The 20,793-nt window shown below is 38.4% G+C and overlaps 1 protein-coding gene across 6 annotated transcripts in view; it reads left to right on the top strand.

The window, feature by feature from the left end:
- The window catches only part of OPCML (opioid binding protein/cell adhesion molecule like), a 1,091,065-nt gene that overhangs the window by 971,122 nt on the left and 99,150 nt on the right, over positions 1-20,793 (top strand). For all 6 annotated transcript variants that reach the window (XM_059185328.1, XM_059185319.1, XM_059185311.1 and 3 more), the window contains one exon: positions 6,791-6,916. In XM_059185328.1, the coding sequence (XP_059041311.1) occupies positions 6,791-6,916 (126 nt within the window). The remainder of the gene's footprint in view (positions 1-6,790; positions 6,917-20,793) is intronic.

The following is a 20,793-nucleotide window of genomic DNA, read 5'->3' as shown; positions in this document are numbered from 1 at the left end:
GATCCATTTTGAGTTAATTTTTTGTGTATAAAGTGAAGTAGGAGTCCGACTTCATTCTTTTGCCTGTGGATATCCAGTTGTCCCAGCACCATTTGTTGAAAAGACTATTCTCTCCTCATTGAATTATCTTGGCACCTTGTTGAAAATGAATTGACCATAAAAGTATGGATATATTTCTGGGACTCTCAATTCTATTCCATTGATATATATGTCTACCCTTAATGCTGATTTTTAATAGATAATGTTTCCTAGAAATATGTTCAGGATTAAAACAAATAATGTATACAGAGCAATTAGTACCAGGCTCAAAGAACTAAATACTAGTGATTTTGTTACTGCTGCTGGTGCTATTACCACTTTGTTCTCTGTAGAAGCCGCACTGGACAGTTAATATTGCTAGAAGATCACCAATTCACAGAATTTAAACTGGAAAAGATCTGATAAATCCCAATCTAGTTTCTTCAAATAAAATCAGCCAAAAGAAACAAATGAACACCACCACCACATCACACACACACACACACACACACACACACACACCCCTAAATCAGAAGGGTTAAGTGATTTATAAAAGATTGTACAGCTGTGGAGGAACCAAGATCAGAATCCACTTATCCCACACTTCATATCTTGCTTCTGGCACAATGTCATTACTATTTGCATATACAAAATATGGCATGACCTAGCCTAGCATGTATGCTATAATTCCCAAATTAGTTTCACCTTTAGTTTATGAAATAAGCTCCCTTGTTTAAAAAAAAAAAAATGTTAACCCTACAAGAATAAAAGAAATTCTTTAAAAGTCTTTACTGTATTATTTTTATAAATTAGCTTTGAGTATAATGGAAAGCATTTCCCCTTTATGTTAGCTTTCTCATAGTCTCTTAATATTTTGTTATTCTCTGAGGATAATAAGAATGGGGCAGGGGAAAGATAAAACAGTAATAGCTATTTAAGTCTTTTTAAAACATTCTTTCTGGGTTACCTGGGTGGCTCAATTGGTTAAGCATCTGCCTCTTGATCTCAGCTCACCTCATGATTTCAGGGTCGTAGAATTGAGCCTCATGCAAGGCTTTACTGGACGTGGAATCTGCTTGAGATTCTCTTTCTCTCTCTCCCTCTGCCCCTCCCCCCATCTCAAATAAATAAAATCTTAAAAAATTGTCTCTAATCTAATCTCCACATTCCTATGTGGCATGTATCTTTATGCCCATTTTAGGTATATGGTGGAGGAAGCTGAAGCTTAATGGCTTTCAGTTTTGTTTTTTTCAATCACACAGAAAGTAGTTGGAAGAAAAATGGTATTTAAACTTCAGCCTTTATGATTACAAGATTTTTTTTTTAAATGGTGTCATCTAGTTTTAAACAAAACACTTAAAGCCTAATTAGCAAAGACTGTGGTGGGACAGAGGTAGGGCAGGTTTGAAATGCGTGAAATTATCGTCCTTGAAATAATGCAGCATGGCACTCAAGCCTGTACCTTGTCTTCTACAAACAGAAACAGACACTCCCTAAAATAAAAGAGATAAGGAGGAGCCAGGCAATTTCTTTAAACAAACCTGTGTGATTTGCCCTGTGCATTTGCTTAAGCTCCATTATTCAGCTAAGGAAGAAGAAGAAAATCATATTTATTGAATATTTACCTTTTATCCTGGAAGCATATATAATGCAGTCTTCCCAGTTATCCAAGGGGAGCATCACCTATATATAAGCTCTGACTTAACTCTGAAAGAACTAAAATTCAGAAAATGAAGAATTAGTCACAGACTAAGCTATCTGATTCTAAATAGCATGAATAATATAAATGAATATATAAACACGAATAATAGCAACTAACATTTATTAAGTACTTATTTCCAGGTACTGTGCTAATGTGCTATACACATTTAAACTTAATTCTAATAAGTAACTAGAAAGAGAATTGTTGTCTTCATGTTACAGAGGAAGAACTAGAGGCTCAGAAGAGTTAAGCTAAGATTGCCCAGGGTTACACAGGTATCTTGGACACTAGAATTTAGGTTCTGTTACATGGCTTTCTCATATGCTATTCCAATTATATCATTGTCAACTTTATGGAGGATGGTGTTAATATGTCCAGAATCACACGTTTCAATCCCTAATTTACTCAGGATTTCTTCCTCACAAATGCATAATAACATGTATAAGAAACTATAATTGACCTTTGAACATAGGGGATAGATGTGTCAACCTCCCATACAGTCGAAATCCCTGTATAACTTTCGACTCTCCAAAACCTTAACTACTAAGAGTTTATGGTTGACCAAAAATCTTGCTAATAACATAACAATTGGTAACACATATTTTATATGTACTTTATCCTGTATTGTTATAATAAACTAGAGAAAAAATGTTACTAAGAGAATCAAAAGAGAGAGAAAATACATGTGTAATACTTTACTATAAAAAATGCATATTAATATACCCATTTAGTTCAAAGCTGTGTTGTTCATGGCTCAATTGTACATATAATAACCATTTATTTATTCCACAAAATTTTTTTAAGCACCCATGTGTTAAGCATAATTCTAAGTAGTGGGGATACAGTGGTTTATAAAGCTTATAGCTTAGGACCAGAAAGACTTTAAACAAATAATCATACTAATGTATATGAAAGCACAAAGCTATATAAAAATCATCATGAAAATTTAGAGTTGAGAAGAGATTGTAACAGAAAGATTTGAATTAGATGGGTTGGGGGGAGGTCTAGGGTCCTAACAAAGACTTCTCTGAGGAGCTAACATAAAAACTGAGCCCTGATTGGAAAAGAAAAAAAAAATGATGAAAGTGGGTGGGTATTTCAGGAAGAAAAAAGGGCAAATGTCAGATCTCTAAGATGGAAAACACTTGACAGATTATAAGATATCCAATTTAAAAACCTATGCTTTCATATATTATATTAAGTGGGAAAAGGATGCTACTACACGTCAGGTTTTGGTTTTTTATAATAAGAATAGGAGGATAAATATAGCAGATCCCTTCCATGGAATAGCTCAGTTGCAAAGATAAATTGTATGATAAAGACATAAACAAGAATGCCTTGGGAGCAGAAGAGAGAGCAGCTAAGACATCATAAAGGAGCTCATGTTTGAGTTGAGTTGAATTGAGGGATGGATGAGGATTTCATGTGGCAGAGAAGTGGGAAGGTACTTACCCAGCAGAAGGGATAATATGTGTAAAGGCACAAAGATGAGAGAAGTTGGGGGGCAGAGGACTACATATTAGAGAAGGGCCCAGTAGTTAAGCTATGGCCAGACTATGAATGGTTTTGTAAATCCTGTTAAGAAATTTAGATTTTCCAGTCTTAGATAGGGGCAGATATTTGGGGTGTTAGGCAGAAGAAAAAATATTTAAGAGGTGATTGTGGTAGGTTTATAGGGTTTGAATTATAAAATGGTGGCAGGTTGAGAAATGAAGAGACTTTTGTAATATCCAAAGCTAGAGACAATAAGCTTCTCAACTAATCCAATGGCAGTATGAGTGGAGTGGATGGGGCAGGTTCGAGATGTATTTTGTGTTTAAGAGCAGCTGGCCATGCTAAGGCTAAAGAAAGAATGTATAAATACCTCATGATAACCCAGAACCCTAAGATACTTTGGAAATCTGCTTCTTCCTCTGATTGTTATCTGATAAAATATTATCTCTCATATATATGTATATATATATATATAATATATACACACATATGTGTGTGTTGTGTATGTATACAGATATATAGAGTGTCAGGCAGTATTTTATTTGTGTGTGTGTGTGTGTGTGTGTGTGCATATATATATATATATATATGTTTATGTGTCTATATCTATTGAACTATTTTTTAATTTACTTATCATAAAGGACCACAATTTGTGCACTGAACAATCTGCACAACCATATGAGGGGTTGTAGCCCACCACCATCAACGATGCGTGCACTCTTGGCAGGTCTGGGGGCCCCTCGTGTCTGCAGCTATGACTAAAACACACTGTGCTATTTGTCATCTTTTTTTTTTTTTTTTTAGATTTTATTTATTTATTTGACAGACAGAGATCACAAGTAGGCAGAGAGGCAGGCAGAGAGAGGAAGAAGCAGGCTCCCTACTGAGCAGAGAGCCCGATGTGGGGCTCGATCCCAGGACCCCGGGATCATGACCTGAACCGAAGGCAGAGGCTTTAGCCCACTGAGACACCCAGGCACCCCTATTTGTCATCTTTTAATTAGACTTGTGTGAGTCCTACTATTTTTTGTGAGTGATTTTAATATTTTGGTTAAGACTTGTACATTTTTGTGTTTACCTGTATAACCATAAACACTAGTTATATAGATAGATAAATGGATAGATAGATACATAGATACATACATTGACACTAGATTTATAGATACTTAGAAACAGATCCATTTGCCATAAATAAGTGTCTGCAAATGGAACAAAGATCTCCTTTGTTCCAATAGATAAAAGTATTTATTCATTTTCAAGTACTCCTTTCTTCAAAAAATTTGTCATGCTAACAAAGGGAGGGCCATTAAAAGTGTTGTCAAATTCAATTCAGATTTAAACTTAAACTGGAAGCATTGAGAGCTGCTCTTGGTAAGTGCTGCTTGCTCTTAGCAGGCCTTGGATTAACAAAGATGATTAAAATGGGCTCCTCCCCTTCATGCTATGCAATGTGTTGGGGAAGCAACTGGCATGAGGTGGTTTTGTTCTTTATGGTTAAGTGCTGTGAGGGAAGATGCACTGGGAGATCATTCAAAGCAGAGGAATCAAAATAAACAAATATAAATACTGTGTTTGGGGTATCGATACGACAAACAAAGAAGCCGCTTAATCTGATGGAAAGAATTCTGCCATTTACTGGCCATGTCCTTTTGGGTAATTTACTTAACTCTCCCCTGGCTTCAATTTTGTTTTCATTTTCAATTGTGAGAATATTTATTTCATAACTTGTAAAGTAGCCATAAAATAATATATGTGCAACTTTTGAAAACGAGCATTTTATGTTAACATACATTATTGCATTGTATATATTAATAATAAGGGTATCATAATTGAGAAAAAAACTTTTTTTCATCCCAGTTCACTATTTGTGTTTCCTTTCTTCTTGGTGTACACACCCTTAAAGCTATACTTATCTTTCTTCCTTTGAGAAAGTGGCAGGGCCATTCTGGAAGTGCCGGGGTGGAGTGGGGGTTGCAGTTAGCACTGCCTGGGGCTTGGTGGGAGTGTGGATCAGTTTTGCAACTGCACCCCAGGAACTAACATCCTAATGGGTGACACTGGCTGAGTACCTAGAGAATGAGGCAGTCATGCTAAATATCCACGGAATTTTACAAATATCTATTAAGCCAGGACCCCTTGAACTATCAGATGAAACATAGCATGTACAGAATTGGTGATTCTGAACTGGGGCTTGAGTTGGAAGATGTGGCCCTGGACATCGCATGTACTAAATTATCCTCTACGAACCTGACTATACAACCCCCTCCCCCGAGCTGTGTCTATCTTAACACCAGCACCAGGGAGACTCCCGGGTCTAGAGAAAGAACTTCAGAGGGCCCAACACATCCAGCTAAAGCAGACATTATTCTGAGAATATTGCAGAAGGTGCACTGAAGTTGTTGCTTTATAAAAGTGAAAAAAAGTATTGACATTTCTACCCAGAACTATTTTTTAACAAGCTAGAAAATACTGAAAAACAGGTAGTACAGTTATCTCAAGAGAATGCAGTGTAGTTAGAATGCACACTATTTTTTCCCAGTGTGTATTTGGATAAAATATGTGCAATGAAATTTCAGGCCAAATCCTAATGCAGAAATAATCCAAAATATGGCAGATTTATATGATAGGCAATTTTTTATTTATTTGCTAATGTGGATTCCCTTAAGAAGTCAAATGTTCTACATGTTACTTATGGCTTCTCCTTGAAAAGACTTAACTCTAAGGTCTCAGCAGCATAAAACTCCCGGCAGCAAAGTTGTCTAAATCAAGCATCAGCCATAATTCTCCTTTGCCACTGACTCTGGGTGGTTTGGAAACTACCAGTACTCTACCTGTTTGGTAATTAATAATTTTTAATTAAAATGGCAGTTTGAATAAATCAACATAGTTGTAGAATTTGAGCCTCCTCTCTTGCCATCCTTCGGAGAATCTGAAACATAACAGAGAAGAAAGGTTTAGGTATCTGAAATCCTCCATTAAAAGCTTTGAGCTCTGGCCACCCCCCCAAACCCCACCCCATAGTTTTTGGATTTGTTCCATTGTTCTTTGAATCTTTCTTTCCAAAAGGAATTAAACAGGACCCTTTGTCAGCCTTGTGCTAGACAATGAGGAAATAGAGACGCATGGGACTCCATCCTAATCCTTGAGGAACTAACTCTAGGTAAAAAGGCAGGCATGAAAAAAATCAGCTGTGACACCACATACCACAGGGAGAAAGGGAGGTGATTCTCTTCTCAGATTTGTGGAAAAGTGAGGGAAAACTGTAAAGGGGAGGTGATCTTTGAAGTCCCTTGAGGGATGAGTCCTATCTTTCCAGGTAGGAAATGAAGAAAAGAAGAGGAAAACAAAGCAATGGAAGTATTTGTTTTTGCCATGTTCTTGGGAGAGCCAGGTTTGAGCCCTAGCAGTGTACAGTATTAATGGCCACCTTGTTGGCAAATCAAGCAATCTGAACATTATTGTTAAGACTAATACTGATCATAAAACCATGCTGTGCAAATATTTATAGGCTTACACCTCCTTTTGAGTAAAAAGAATCATCCTCATGTATTTTGTTTCTCCTTTGTTTTTTTATAGTTCCTCCCCAGATCATGAATATCTCCTCAGACATCACTGTGAATGAGGGAAGCAGTGTGACCTTGCTGTGTCTTGCTATTGGCAGACCAGAGCCAACTGTGACATGGAGACACCTGTCAGTCAAGGGTAAGTTCTTTACCTCTGGGAATTTTTCAGAGTTATTCTATTATTCTATTGAAGAATTTGTTCTAAAGCAAACCAAAACTTTGGGAATCAAAAAGCATAGTAATGCAAAAGCAAATAGACCACATGCATCAGTCACTGAGTATTCCATTCCAAAAAAAGAAAAAAAAAAAGGATTTATAAAGAGAAAATGTACTGAATTATTTTCTCAGTCCTTTCTATGACCACAGAAAACTTCTGTTTTCCCAGGCAGGAAGAACAGGGGTGCCATCACCTTAAACAAAGATACTAATTTCTTAAGGTAGAGATGCATGGGTCAGTTGGTCATTAGCCCTTTCTTTAAGAAGAGTGCTAGAAGGTTACCATGCCCTTTGCAAATGTTGGTATTACTGGGCATCCTTAAGAAAAAAGATCTCCTTACTCAGTACTTTCAGACCATTTCCCCAGAGCCACACCTATTTAACCCACACATCAATAGCCCACCCGGATGGAAGAAGGATGTTGGAAATGGTGCGGTGCCCTCGGCATGCATGTGCTGGGCATGCAGTGGTTGGCATTCAATGTCAGTAATGATCTTCGCCACCTCTGTAGGAAGGGAACCAAAAGAACAGTGGGCCTTATCTCTTTGGAACGAAAACTTACTCTAAGTTGAACTTGAAGAGTTGGGTACAGAGTCACCTCGTGTATTTATACATTACTAGAAACTATGATTAATTCTAGAAATTATGTAAGAAACAAATGCTCCCTCAAGCATGAGAAAATCCAAGCATAGCATGAACTTCAGTGAAACAGGAGAAGGTGTGGAGTATGCCTGTGTGTTATGTAAAAATAACCTAGATCTAGAGGAAACCGTAGGAACACACCTTCATGACTTTGAAATAGAGAATGTTTTGCTAGGACATCAAAGGATCTTACCACAAAAGAAGGAAACAAGAATAAATTTGGCTTTGTATCATTTTCTCATGGCTGTGGTAACAAAGTGCTACAAATGGTTTGGCTTAAACAACAGACATGTATTTTCTTATTGTTCTGGAAGCTATATGTCCGTGATTGAAGGGAGGTAAGGTTGGTTCCTTTCCAGGGTTGTGAGGGAGAACCTGCCCGATGCGTATCCATTACTTTCTGGTGGTTGGCTGGCAGGCTTTAATGTTTCTTGGCTTGTAGATGTATCTCCCTGATTCCTGCCTTCATTATCACATGACCTTCTCCTGGTGTGCCTCTCTTGGTATCCAATTTTCCTTTTACATAGGGACACCAACGTATCAGATTAGGGCCCAGTCTCATGACCTCATCTGATTTTGATAAACTTATAAAGACCCTATTTCCAAATAGGGTCACGTTCTGCAGCACTAGAATTAGAACTTCAGAGTATCGTTTTGGGGGAATGTGGGGGAATGCAATTCAATTAATAATGGCTTCATCAAAATTAAAAACACCATTTAAGTATAAACGAATAGACAAGCCATAGACTGGGAGAAACAAAGAATTTTGGATTTTGTCTGGGTTATGTTTGAGTTTCATCTGGGTTACATGAAGAATTCTTACAACATAATTCTAAAAATCCATCTTGAAGTGAACAAAAAAATTGACAGACAATTCACATAAGAAGATCTCCGAATAAAAAGCACCTGAACATATGTGAAATATATTTACCATAGAAATGAAAATTCAATCATAATGAGGTTCTACTCACAACTACTAGGCTGTCCAATTTAAAAACAACAACAACAACAGCAAACCCTGACAGTATCACCTGTTGGGGAGGATGCGAAAAAACTGAAACTCTTACACATTAACTCTGGGACTATAAAATGCTATAAACACTACAGAAAACGGTTTGGCACTTTGTTACAGAGTTAAACATACACTTAACATATGACCCCCAATTCTGCTCCTGAGTGTTCACCAAAGATCAATGAAAATGTCTGTCTACAAATATACATTGCACATAAATATTATGGCAGCTTCATTTATAATAGCCTCAAACTAGAAAGAACTTTCAACAATTAAATAGATAAATTGTGTATATTTAAACAACAAATGACTTCTCAGCAAGTAAAAGTAACAAATCATTGCTGCATGTAACAACATAGATGATTCTCAAAAACAGGCCAAGCAAAAGCAGCAAGACACAAAATTACCTACTGCATGACTTAATAGGCAAAACTAAGTCATAGTGATTGAAATCAAGTCACTGGTTACCTGGAGTAAGGATCTGGGGAGATGTGATTACAGAGGGGCACAAGGGAATTTTTTCAGCTGATGGAAATGTTTATATCTTCAATACAGTCCTGCTTATGTTGCTCCTTACATAAGTCAAAATGCCAAATGATACACGAAAAAGGGGAACATTTTAGGGCGCCTGGGTGGCTCAGTGGGTTACAGCCTCTGCCTTCAGCTCAGGTCATGATCTCAGGGTCCTGGGATCGAGCCCCACATCGGGCTCTCTGCTCAGCAGGGACCCTGCTTCCCTTCCTCTCTCTGCCTGCCTCTCCGCCTACTTGTGATCTCGATCTCTGTCAAATAAATAAATAAAATTTTTTTTAAAAAGGGGAACATTTTATTGTAAGCAAATTAAAAACTCAATGAAACTTTAAAAATATCCACATAGAGATAAAGAAAATACCCGAAAATTTGCCCCTAATTTGTAACATAATTTATGTAAACAGTACTTCCTAGATGAGAGACTGGATTTGTTACTAGGAGCACCATTTAAGAGAAAAGTTAAATGGTCTCATGTCCTCCATGTGAACAGAGATGTATGTGTCAACCCCAGCCTTGTTGTAGGGAAAGATAATACTAATAAATCCTCTGAACATTCTTTGTATACAGACCTCAGATATAGACACACAAAATGTCTATATTATAAAGTAATGTTAATAAGAATATTAAACTATACATGAGAGACATCACAAAGCCCAACTTTAGTGAAAATGAAGCAATAGCTTATGTTCCCAAAGACCTAAGCCGCATGGGAATTTTGCTTGAAGTGAGAGACAATTTCGGATTTATATTTCATATAAAACTATGTCTAAACATCAGGCCAATTTCTATGTATTTGGTAAATTCAGAGATTTTTATAAATGCTTGAAATCCGAAAATGCATTTATTTGATCCTAAATGCATAGTTCTCTGAGCCTAAAAATCTTTTGAAAGGCATTTCGACTTTGTGTAAGTGTTTTGAAGCAATACCTTCTAATGGTACACTGGTAAGGTTTCCCTCAAAATAGGGGAAATTCATCCATATTCTCAATCTTTTATACAACATAATAGTTACAATTCAGCCTCAAAAAAGCTCAGAAAACCCTACATTTAAATGATTCCTCTGCTCTTCAAATCTCTCAGGCTATGATCTACTTTCAGTTGCCTTTTGCTTTTTTACAGCTTCGGCCCTTCACTTGCTGTCTTTCTTTCCCCCATTGTCTTTCTCCTCCTCTCTCCATGATATTTAAACATTTAAACTCAAAGCATTGTTTTCCAAATTTGAAAAGCTTTGGAACCTGGAGGGTTTGCAAGTTTAAAATGTGCATCTGCAGATGACTACCATTATTTATTTTTAGAAGGCTATTCCTTCTCACTTAGAGTTGAGGAGACTCTGGGAAGTTGTTTTAAAGGTTTAGAAGAGCAGCCAATAAAATTCAAACATCAAACAGCATTTTTAGAACAATTTGCTGGTTAATTTAGCATGCAAGAATAGGAAATAAAAGTTGCAATGACATTTCCTTTGAAATTCCAACAGGATTACATTGGAGAATTTAGTTCACTGGACAACCGTGTTCCTAAAATGCTAATAACGCAAGATTTGAAAATTCTTGGTTAAATTTAGGGATCTGTATAACAGAAGTGAATAAACAAACCTTTATTTAGAAATAGAATATTTTAATGAGCAGATTCTTAAAGATTAAGAATAGTGATAATGCTTATAGTTTAAAAAGATGGGCCAAACATATGCTGCCAATCCCTAGAAATTACAGGAAAAGGTAAAAGCTAATGACCCAATACATTTATTATCACACTAGAGAAAAATAATGTCAAGCCTGTGTGAATCAGAAACAATATAGAATCTCTGAAATTTAAAAAGTAAATATATGTAATGAAGAGGAAAAAAACCAGCTCAATATGATTTATACCTGAAATGATACATAGTTGAAAAAATAAGGGTTTTAGATCTTAGTATAATGGTAAATGTTTAAAATTGATTGGGGCCGAGGTTGGGAAGACGGACAAGCCCTGGTGGCATTTGCCGAATTTCCATGGTGCAAATACTCTCATCATTGCCACTTTATCAGGAACCCCTTCGAAGTAACTATGCCCATTTTCACTTGAAAACAAACAAACGAACCAAAAACTAATCCTTCCTATGAAAGTAAGGTGAAATTTTTGAAACAAATAACCAAAATCCCAGATGTGGATCCAAAGTTTCCCCAACATTTCCATTCTCCAGTCTTGGATATCTAACTGGAGATCTCTTGACTTCCAGTTTCCTTGATCATGTTGGCAGATGTGTTAGGATTCCCAGAAACTAGGTTTGCCGGGAGGACATCTGCCTCACCTCCAAGGAAAACTTGAGATTGTTACAGGATCATGATTATTAAGCATTGCGAACATCTCAAAGAAAAGTGCTGTGTAAACATATATTCAGAGGTTTTGCAATTGACATGCAAATCACTGAGCATTTTTCCATGTATTTATTTAGCTTCAGATATAAAAAGTTATATTTAATTTATTTTCAGGAGCAGATAATGGGTTTTTAAAAAAACATATATTTATGTGGATTTGCTACAGAATACAGAACTTGTTTAATAGCCTTCAGGAACATAAAAATCTGTACCAAGTGACCTCCAGCTTAGGAATGAAAATAATGATGGATTCACAGGCTGCTGCCTCAAAGAATTTTCCCTCCAAAAGAGTGGGCAGGTCCCAAAACAGGCAGGCATTGTGGATTGTCAAGTGGCCAGTGTGTTTGGAATACACTGCAAAGCAGGTAGGTTCCAAGGATGATATTCTTTTCCCCTCCTGAAGGACAGGAGAAAGAGCGCTGGGCCAGCAATCATTGGAAGGCTCATGAATGTAAAACCATGAATAATGTGGAAACTAAGCTGCACCTGAATAATGTGAAACCAAAGTTTCTTCGTCTCTTAAACCAAAGTTGCACAGGTGGGTGTGATGGAGGAGACAGTACAGGCCGTTGTGTTCTAAGGAGCGTTGTCTTTCCCTCTTACAATGCCTTTGTACTCCACTAGAATGTGTTACACACCTAGTCCCATTTCCATTGACATATTTGGAAAGGCCAGATGTTCGCGGAAAATAATAAAGTCTTCTTTTCTGTTTCCTCTCCATGGAGATTTTAAGATGACATCTATTCACCTGTGAGTGAGTTGCTCCTACAATCTACTCATATACAGTAATACCTCAGGGAGCAAGCGAATGAGTTATTTCACAGAAGTGAATTTTCCAGGTAACCGAAGCTGACTCCTTTATCATTGACTTGAGTCATTTTTAATGGAAACATTTTAAAAATGTATTATGTTCTCCTGTTTCCTTGAGTACAGTGAATGCTATTTGGCCTCATCTTTACAATGTAACATCAGCATCATGCATATCAATTGTTTATATCTTAACATTTGGAGGCTGGAATAGCCAGGAATAAGGTCACAACATTTTTTTTTTTTTTTAATTCTTGTGTCTGTTTTTTATAGTTCCGAGATTTTTCCTTCCTTCTCTCCAAATGACTATTAGTTGTCAGTTCTTCCTAAAGAGAGCATACCAGCCTTTTGCCAGCCACATTTCTTCTGATTATTTCCTTCTGATTTGTCATGGGCAAGAATCTATAAACCACGTTGGTTAGTCCCAAATATGAATGTAGTGGTGGGAGAGAACCTTCTCGGAGGAAAGGGTGTGAGCATTCATGAATGTGATCAATGACACTCTGGATAGTTGTTCTGGGGAAAACCCTGTTTGGCTTTTGTTTTAGATCTATGAGTTTCCTAGGTGAGTGAATTGCATGTAAGCTAAGAGAGTTAACACTTGTGATATCACTTCCCATGGTTCTGACCTCTTTGGGCAGCACTTTTCTATCTTCTATTCACTTTGCTAGATGTTGAGGTCACATAATATGTTAAAGACTGTTTCTACTATGGCCCTTAACTTTTCTTTTTTTTTTTCTTTTTTCTTCAATATTTTATTCATTTATTTGATACAGGGAAAGAGAGAGAGAGAGCACAAGCAGGAGGAGCAGGAGAGGGAAAAGCAGGCTCCAGCTTAGCAGGGAGCCTGATGTGGAGCTTGATCCCAAGACCCTGGGATCATGACCTGAGCAGAAGGCATACAGACACCCAACCAACTGAGCAATCCTAGCACCCTTACAGCCCTTACTTTTCTTGTGAAAAATTCCCAAGAGGTATATCTTGAAAGCATTTGCCAAGTTCTTAACATTCTAAATAAAAACAGCCCTAGTCTATACTCATGTGTAGATGTTAATCCCTATGGCTGGAGGTTTTGTCTTAGACTGAACATGCACTTCAAATTCTTACAGACCTAAGATAAAGTTTCACCCAAGCAGTTAACATTCTCAGTTACTTTGGAAAGCCACTTCCTCTATCTGACCTCCTAGACTGCTAAATGGGGTTGTTTTAATTCATTTAATACCCTAGCTGTCCTGAGAGAAAAAGTACTCATATTCATCACTATGCCTTTTTTATTGTTTATTATTATTCCTGTTATTTTACCCATTCCTACTTCTTATCCCTTGACAGTCTTAGTTAGGTCACTCTGGTCCACCTGAAAAGTTCGGAACAACATAATCTTATTTGTAATAACTAAAATTAGAAACAATCCAAATATCCTTCAGTGGGAGAATGGTTCAACAAACGGTGGTATAGGCACAGAATGGGATGTTAATATTTAGCCATAAAAAGTGATGAATTCAAAATACACACAAAAACTTGGATGGATCTTAGGGTATTACACCAGATGAAAGGAGTCAGTCTCAGAAGGTGCATCCTGATTATCCTACTGTTAAAACATTCTCAAAATGGCAAAGTTATGAAGATGCACAACAGGTTAGTGGTTGCTAAGGTTTTGGCAAGGAAGGGGAAAGGGCACCATAAGGGAGTTGCTTTGCAGTGATGAAATGTCATGGAATTATACATGAAGGCAATAGCAGGGAGTGCCTGCAAAACCTGGTGAGATCTAAGCAAGCTCCATAGTGCAGTTATTTGCATTGTGTCCATATCAGTAACCTGGTTCGGATAAGGTATTCTGTTATATAAGATGCCCCCGCTGGGGAAGCTGGTCATAAGCACATGGGACCTCTGTTATTTTTGCTACTTCTTGTGAGTCAATAAGTATTTCAAAATAAAAAAGTTAAAAAAAATAGAAATGATAAAATGAATTCATAGGGTTCCACTAGCATGCTTATATAGGAATTTATTATAAAATATTGCCACATGCATCATTTCAAGTGAGTTTATAGCAACTCTTTCATACAGGTCAAAAAGAATACTTACCTATTCCATAGGTATAGAAAACACTCAGGAAGTTTGAGTAATGGCCAATGGCTCTCAGCTTACTAACATGGTGGATATGTGAAAGGGGCCTAGCTCCTTCTGCTTAAGTCTAGAGATCTTTATGCCATACAAAGATGGTGTCCATGGCTTGCAATGGGAACAGTTACAATATAACATGATATATTTCATCAAATTCTGCTTGTTATCTGAGGAACACAAGAGTGCTCACTCAGTAGTTTGAGCATCACCCATGTTCTTATATTTCCCTTCCTAACTCCACACCTACCTTCCCACATGTAGGCACTTTCTAGCTACCACTCAGTATTGTTCTAAGGAAAGCACAGTCTCCAAATGAAACCCACATTCATGCTGTCGTCTGCTGTAGGTCCCTGTTGTTTCTCTGCTTCAATTAAAATCAACCCGCTGAGACCCACCAACCTCGTTTCTCTTCTAAACCATCCTAGGTACAAGTTGTAGCCACTAATAAGAATTGCCTATTAGTTGACCCTCTGAATCATCCAGTCATGCTACTACTTCTTTGTCCCTCTCCAAGGCAGCCAGAATCCTTGTTTCTAATCTGAAGTCGTGTTTCGAGCCTAATTAATCCCCAGAGTGTGAGAAAGAGGTGTCTGAGATGAGAAATCAAGGTTATACATATCTTGCTCAGTAGAACAGTTATGGGCAAACAAGCTGTTCCTCTCACATTTTTGCAAAGCAAATTTATGTTCACTAACTTTGGTTCTTGTTGTAAATGAGAAGTGTATGAAGGTCTAGCAATGCGCTTTTCACCATATGGGTACCCATATGTTTTCCCCCTTTGCTTGCGTACATTTTCGCTTTGGCATGCACATATGCTTGTATTTTTGCAACTTAACAATATTAAAACTAATCCCATTTATGCTCCTTTTGGGTGAGTTGATTGAGTCATAAATTTCTGAGAATCTCTTCCTTGGGAGGCTGGAGTTCTTTTGTATGAGCAAGGGGAGGGCATGGCAAGCTACTCACACTCCTCACACTGAGTTGAGAAACTGTATATTGGAAATGGGGCAGCAGGAAATTAGTCTTGTGGTGAAGTAATGTTTAACCTCTTCACTGGGCTTTTTTAGATTATAAAAATAATAATGGATATTAACATGTATCATACCAAGTGGAAAGCTCAACTAATTCACATGTAAAATTGGAATTGGAAATGCTGTTTGATGTCTTTTTATCTCTGTTCATGAATTCATTCATTCATTTGATGGTTTAAGAATGTTCACTTGCTGTTATAGCAACAATGGTGTGTACGATAGATGTGATCCCTGCTCTTATGAAGCTTGTAGTCTAGTCAGGGATAATCATTAAACTGATCCTCAAGAATATGTAAGTTCAAAGTGTGGAAACTGCTGTGACAATGGGCAGCAGGGAGACATGAGCTAGTCTAGCTAAATCTTTCTTGAGATAGTGATGCTTGAGCTGACATAGAAAGATGAATGGAAGTTAACTAGGAACAGGGACAGAGATAAGTGTATGCCTTGGGGCTGGGCTGTATAGAAACTTTCCAGGTGAGGGAGAACAGCATGTGCAAATGTCCTGAGGTGAGAAGGAGTGTGGCTCTTCGAGAAACAAAACTGTGTCATGAATGTGTAAAAAGTTGGAGAGACAATAGTCTAGAATAGGTAGTTAGGGGCCAGATCACACAGAGCCCTTCAAAGTCTGGTCTTTATTCCAAGAGCTCTAGAAAATACAAAGAAAGTTGCAAGTAAAAGAGCTAAGAAATTAGATGTTCAGATTTAACTAGGAAGATTTCATTTCTGACCTATTCATTTTCTATGTAAATCTGGCAAATCACTAAACCTCTGTCTCAATCTCCCCATCTATAAGCCAGAAAAGAGTTAGTCATAATATGCTTCCCTTATGGAGGAAGAGAGAATGGAATTTGATAGTATCTATTCCAAATACTTTTTAGATTATAATATAAGAATGGATATTAACATGTATCATAGCAAGTGAAAAGCCCAACTAGCTCAAAAGTAAAATTAGAATTGGAAAGGCATCCAATGCTGCCTGCCGTCTGTTGTAAAACCTTCTCTACGCAATTGCTATATCAAATTATGCTATTGAAATCAGTCGGACACTGATAAAATTGAGACCAGCTTTACAAGTTCTGTAGATCTAATTGGCCTCAGCAGTGGGTCCACAGTGACTCTTGCTGCTGAATAGAAATCCTAGGCTTCAATAGAAAATAATAAGCAGCCTGGTTCCACACTAACAAACTGCAGCCACCTCCAGAGATAATGTGTTTAATTTTGATACTGAACTCCTTCACCTGGCCAGATGTTGAAGGAACCTCAGAGAGGTTTGCTTCTACCTTACCTCCTGGATGAGCACCCTCAAGGGTAGATTCAAAGGACTTTCAGGACCAGCTGTGTGTCCTTGCTGTCCTCAATATGCCCCTTTCCCCCCAGCCATTTACTTCTAAAAACCTCTACATCTTTAGGGCAAAAGTTGCTACAAATCACCTTTTCTCGCTCAAACTACCTCAAGTTGGGTTTCTATCACTTACAGCCAATGTGGTTCTGATTAAATCCACCGTGTGATGTGCAAGGCAGTATGTTACAAGTTCCGGCTGTAAACCTAGTGTGGGGTTTGGGAGGAATATGTAAACGTGACATTCATAACATTGCTGTGCAATATGGTTGTAGCCAAACCACCTCTGAGAAAGTCTCTTTTGTATATCAAAGAGAGGGAGGGGGCTGCCTGGGATCCTGATTAACTTTGTAAGGCCACTGTCTTTTTCATGGGTTGGAGGAGACCCTGAGCGTTGACCGAGGAGCTCTAGGTGGGTTACCCAGAGGATTCCATACCCACACCAGCTAGAATCAGGCCAAAAAAAGACACATGGACTCTGGCCCTGAATTCTGTAGCAATCGACACTGGAAAGTCATCACCATCTCAGTATTTCCAAGTGCCCAACAGCCATTCAAGCATCAGAGGGTGTTCCTTTCCTCCTGTCTCCTTTCTCAAAGTATCTGCTGTCACAGCCTTCCAGTTGTGCCAGGTCTTATCTCCAGCATGATGGAGGCTGAAGTGTGACACGGGGGTGGAGGGGGGACATTCTTCCCCCCACCCCCAGACATTCTTCCCCCCACCCCCATTCAAAAGTAGCGAGCATGCTTAATTAGCTGCCTCTCTTTGTGTGAGATTCAGAGGAGGGAGGGAGAGAAGAAGGAAACAGGCAGTTGCTTGGAGGATTTTAATTGGAGTGGGGACCTTCCAAGTCTTGCAAATGTTCCAGCATCTGAAGAGGAGATAACCACTGGACATAAGTAGGATCAAGGGAAACTGAACTCATTAAGCAAAAGTAGTTGATTGTGACTTTGAATCTGAGCTTCCCAGCTGGAGGCAGTGACTGACTCACACACAAAGGAGAATTGGAGTTGACTGAAGAGGTGAGGGGATCAGATTTCCCACAGAACACCTGAAGCATAACACAAGGGCCCTGACTCTGCCCCTCCTGGTGGCCTGCAAAGCCTCATTAGTCAAAGGAGACCATCACAAAAGCTTTTTCTGCCTTTTCTTTATGCTTTTGCTCTCCCCTTCCCTTTTTTTCTTTCTTGTACTATCAACAATTTCTCCACTCCAGAACCACTTATTGGTGAGCGTAACCCCCCTGGGGCACTGGAAGTGGTTTGTTTTTAATGATACTCTGGATGATTTTGCTACCTAAGAGAAATGTTTATAAAGTACCTGATATAATTGGAACAAGCAGTCCTCTGCTTTTCCAGTTCTCTTTCTCCCCCCCTGCCCTCCCCACTAAGCTCTGCTCCCCTCACGTCTGCTCTCTACACCGTGGGTGCTGGGAAAAGTTTCTTCCCAGGCCTCTGGAGGGCCCCTGCCTGCTCCACTGAGCCCATGCTCATTTGTCCCTGCACAACTGGAACAGAATGCAGTAACTACATCTGCAGTGAAAGGGTTTGTTTCCCTTAAGGGCAGTAAGGACATTGCCAGCACCGCTAATGAAGAAATGAGCTTTTCTTTCAGTGCCTCAGGGGACGTAAGGAGCTCTGCGACGTCACCCAGCAATATATTTGGAGTTTCATCCTTTTGGGCTGGGCTGTATCCCAGTGTGATCATCTTCTCTCTTCCTCAGCACCATTCTCTTAAGCTTCTTACTCCTGACTCAGCTCTAACTTGCCCCAAACACTCCAGATATATTTTCAGAAGCATTTTCTGTCCCAGGAGGGCATGAAAACAGTGTGAACAAAGGCAGGTTGGCCATAACACTTTGAAGGATGATTTGAGAATCTCTGGTTCTGCTCAGGGTGTAATGTGCCCAGCGTCTCAGATGCTGCCTCTATCTGGAGCCCAGACCCTCCAGCTGCTAGCAAGAACCCAAAAAGAGGACAGGGAGATAGCATCTTCCCTGACGCAGGGGCCTGGCCTGATTTCCCTGTCTCCTGGTGTTGCTGCCTCAAATCACCTGACCTGTGTCCTCACCTCCTCTGCCTTCACTCTTCAGAAGTATTGATCATTCCAGCTCTGTTTCACTGGACTTCCCCCTTGGCTATTTCTGATAATTCGTACCTGCTGAACCTCCCATCCTTGCTGGACTCTCCAGATTTCTCATTGTTTGCATGCTTTGACTATAAGTTTCAATCCCATAAAACATCACAGTGACACTCTCATCATTGCCGACATTGTTATCACCGATGACGTCCCTTAAATTTACTGGGCTGCCACTTTGACTTAATCGCATTTGGCTTTCACAAAGGTCTGTCAAAACGCAGACAGAAAAATAAGATAAAACAATATAAGTGATAAAAAATAAAATGACAGAATATAAACACCACACATACAAAAAACCAGGGATTAGGAATACACATTTTATAGAGGAGGAAACAGAAGCCTGGCTAAATTGATTGCAGCTGGAAACAATATTCTTTCAATTATTTATTTATGCACTCATTCAACCATTCAAGAAAGGTTGTCGAGTACCTACAAGTCAGGTACTGTGCTTGACATGGAGGTTAGAAAGGTAAACAACATTATACTTTCCCTCAAGGATCTCATATTTAGTGAGACACAGGTATAGTAATGTATAATGATAGCACAGTGTGGTAGATGCATTAGTAATATATTCAAAATGTTCTGTATTCCAAGAGAGGGTCATCTAACTCCAACTGGGAAACATGGGGGAATCAGGGATTACTTCCTGGAAGAGGTGACTATTAACCTGAATCTTAAAAGTTAAAGAGTTAGTCAAGCAAGAAGAACAATATGAGCAGGGTAGAAGGGAAGAAGAATGTTCCAGGCAGTGGGGAAAGCAAGATGAAAGACAGGAAAATGAGAACTAGCATGGTGTCTGTCACTGGGCATATAGAAACAGTTTAGTGTTGCTGGAGCAGAAAGTGTGAAATTATTGTAACCTAAATAAAATTGTTGAATCACTTGTAGCCGGTCCAACTATGACATTGCATTAAAAGGACATAGATTTGGTCACACTCATCAAGGGAGAAAAAAGCATTCTTTTTTTTTTTTTTTTTTTTTTTTTAAAGATTTTTATTTATTTATTTGACAGAGAGAGATCACAAGTAGGCAGAGAGGCAGGCAGAGAGAGAGAGAGGAGGAAGCAGACTCCCTGCCGAGCAGAGAGCCTGATGCGGGACTCGATCCCAGGACCCTGAGATCATGACCTGAGCCGAAGGCAGCGGCTTAACCCACTGAGCCACCCAGGCACCCAGAAAAAAAGCATTCTAAAGTAAGCTAAGTCTTTACCAAAACCCTTCAAAGTGGCCCCAACATGTGTTATACAACAGATAATAAAGCAGTTGAATGATGTGTTTTATTACTCTTTTCTCTACATTTCACTCCAAAAAATCCTAGGTGATCCAGTCTCTGCTTTCTTAACTATCTGGCCTCTTCTTTCAGTAGTAAAATTCTCAGCTTTTCAGGTCAGTAAATGTAGCTTTTCAACTTCATTCTGCAGCTCAGCTTATTATCTTGATCAGCATAAAGCCTAAGAAACAAGAAAACATCTGTACTTTGTTTTACATTTTTTATTGTCCCCACAAAACTAATGTCAGATGAGATTTAGGTAATGTATGAAAAGAAGCAAATCACTAATTGCTAAATAGACAGTGAAGAGAGGGTAAAAACAGACTTTTTATAAAATCAGTTTTTGTTTGGTTATAATTTACATAAAATAAAATGTACCCATTTTAAGTATAGACTGGTGAGGTTTCTTTTTTTTTTTTTCCTTCCAGGATTATTAGAATATAATTAAAACTCATACAACACTGTAAGTTTAAGGCATATACTATAATGACATGATACAGATATTTTGTGAAACAATCACCACAATAAGTTTGGTAAACATCTGTCACCTCATAT

The sequence above is a fragment of the Mustela lutreola genome, chromosome 1, assembly GCF_030435805.1.
Source record: "Mustela lutreola isolate mMusLut2 chromosome 1, mMusLut2.pri, whole genome shotgun sequence".
Classification (NCBI taxonomy): domain Eukaryota; kingdom Metazoa; phylum Chordata; class Mammalia; order Carnivora; family Mustelidae; genus Mustela; species Mustela lutreola.
The sequence above is the reverse complement of the archived record's forward strand: the minus strand, read 5'-3'. Positions and strand labels throughout refer to the sequence as shown.